Below are 2413 nucleotides of genomic sequence, written 5' to 3' on the forward strand. Positions count from 1 at the left end.
CCTAGAAACTAATAATTTGGATTTCTAGGCCACTGCTCAATTGGCATGCTTTTCAGCTCATTTTAAATGGCCTCTGCAAAAATCGCATTGCTAGGTCATTCAGAAGCACCGTGGCCTAGAAATTCAGAATTTTGAATTTCTAGGCCACCCCCTCTCCCTGACCATAAAACCGTTTTTCAGTTCAACTTGATCATGTCTCGTTACGAGTGTCATTCGTGCATCTTCTACTTCCGAATCATGCGTAAATCTCGTCCGCAAATCTCGCATCGCGCCTATTTGAAATCCACACCCAACCAAAAAGTCATCGCCAGAGAGTGTAAGTTTTGATGGCCTAGAAACCTCCAAGTGGGAAAGTTCGGTCATCAAAGAGGAGTTCTAGGCCATCAAGTTTGCGTAGTTTAGATGGCCTAGAAACCTCGAAAGTTCGGCCATCTTTTCAAACCTAGATGGCCTAGAAATTCCTAAACCTAGGCCATCGACACCACATTTGCTTTGATGGCCTAAGAACCTCCAGGTTGCCTAGAAACCCAAGCGTTTTTCAGACATGCGCGACTACCTTGTGGATTACGATAGACTCGCGGAGCCCAGCGATGGAAAGGCTGCTGAACGCCTTGGATTACAGGATATCATGCCACAGGTCAACGAGGACGACGACGAGTGTTTGTTTGTTGGTAAGTGATGGCCTAAAAATCCAGAGAAAGTTAGGCCACCGAGTCAAAATGACCTAGAAAACACCAGGGGAATATGATTCCATTTCTAGGTCATTTACCCTGGTGGCCTAGAAAACCAAACTTGCGAAAGTTAGGCCACCGAGTCAAACTGGCGCAGAAAACATACCAGGTGCATGTCAGGGCATTTCTAGGTCATTTACCATGGTGGCCTAGAAAAATCAATTTGCGAAAGTTAGGCCACCGAGTCAAAATGACCTAGAAAACATACCAGGGTCATTTTAGGGCATTTTTAGGCCATTTTGAAGTGGTGGCCTAGAAAACCAATCTTGAAAAAGTTCGGCCACCACTTAAAAAAGGCCTAGAAAACACACCAGGGTTATACCCGACCATTTTTAGGTCATTTAGCATGGTGGGCTAGAAAACCAAACTTGAAAAAGTTAGGCCACCGCACACCCCTATCTTTCCAGAAACCGACATTCTCGCGACGCCATCTGAATCCTACAAGGAGACGTCGCCAATTGAAACCGACGATTTTGAGGATCCAATCGATGAGAACACATGCCGAATGACACGTGACTTCTCGATGCCAGAAGTCGAGAATCGAATGAAGAATGTCGGGAAACGAGCGGCCGGATATATTCCGTTGATTAGCCGAAAAAAACAATCCAAGTGTATGGAGGAGAACCAGTGCGTTTTTTTTTTGAGTTTTTTCAAAGATTTTTGAAATCAAGATTTTTGGATTTCTAGGCCACCATTCAGGGTCAAAAACACAAAATTCTAGGCCAAAAGGGATGACCTAGAAACTCAATAATTTGGATTTCTAGGCCACCGATCAATTGACATGATTTCCCGCTCATTTTTAGATGGCCTAGGCTTAGAATAGTTTTTCCCTGGCCATCCAAAACGTCGGTGGTCTATAAATCCAGACGTTTGGAGTTCTAGGCCGCCACATTGAAGGCTAAAATGGTTTTAGGTGGCCTAGAATTTCCATAGAATCGATTTTCTAAAAAATTGGAAATTCGAAAAAAAAAACCAAATATAGAAATTCAGAAAATCGAAAAGTCAGAAATTCTAAAATTCTGTTTAGTTTTAAAAATTTTTTAAATTTTAAAAATTCAATTTTTTGAAATTTGATTTTTAGAGTTTTTCGATTTTTGGTTTCTTGGGAATTTCGGAATTTGGAAAACTTCCCGAATTTTTGGTTTTTTTTTTATTTTTCGAACAAATTTTCGAATTTCAGCTTTAAATCCCTAAACCCTTAATTTTTTTCTAGAGTAATCTCGGAATGTTCTCGAATCCTACGCGCTCGAACCGACCACATCTACAAAAGTATTCGAACGAAAGAAGTGGATGCAATGCGAAAATTCATGGCTGAAATGAAGGAGAAAACGATGAAATCGCATCCCTGGGAAACCGAAACGACAATGCCAGTGTCAACTGCAGTTGCGGCATCTGGAGCCAGTCGATCTGGCAAAGTGAGATGTGATGCGAATTGGACCGAACAGGAGGTCAAGGATGTTGTTAAATGTAAGTAGATCAACTGGAAAAAGTTCTGAAAAATCATTAAAAATAGCATCGTTGCAATCGGGCCGGCCCAGATTGCGGGCCGGCAGATGACTCGGCTTCAGAACAAGATATTTTGACGGATTTTATATCAAATGATAGATCTCAACAGGGCCCATCACGTCTATATCATTTTAGCCGGACTCAGGTCCATTAAAATGCCACGGGCCGGGCTAGAA

General features: G+C 42.1%; 1 protein-coding gene across 1 annotated transcript in view; it reads left to right on the forward strand.

The window, feature by feature from the left end:
- CBG11880 overlaps positions 1 to 2413 on the forward strand; it is a gene marked incomplete at both ends in the record, with an annotated part of 7854 nt that overhangs the window by 4059 nt on the left and 1382 nt on the right. The window contains 4 exons of the mRNA XM_002638639.1: positions 181 to 316; positions 543 to 671; positions 1139 to 1358; positions 1945 to 2198. Of these exons, the coding sequence (XP_002638685.1) occupies positions 181 to 316; positions 543 to 671; positions 1139 to 1358; positions 1945 to 2198 (739 nt within the window). The remainder of the gene's footprint in view (positions 1 to 180; positions 317 to 542; positions 672 to 1138; positions 1359 to 1944; positions 2199 to 2413) is intronic.

Source organism: Caenorhabditis briggsae (assembly GCF_000004555.2).
Source record: "Caenorhabditis briggsae complete genome, chrI, whole genome shotgun sequence".
In the NCBI taxonomy this organism is placed as follows: Eukaryota; Metazoa; Nematoda; class Chromadorea; order Rhabditida; family Rhabditidae; genus Caenorhabditis; species Caenorhabditis briggsae.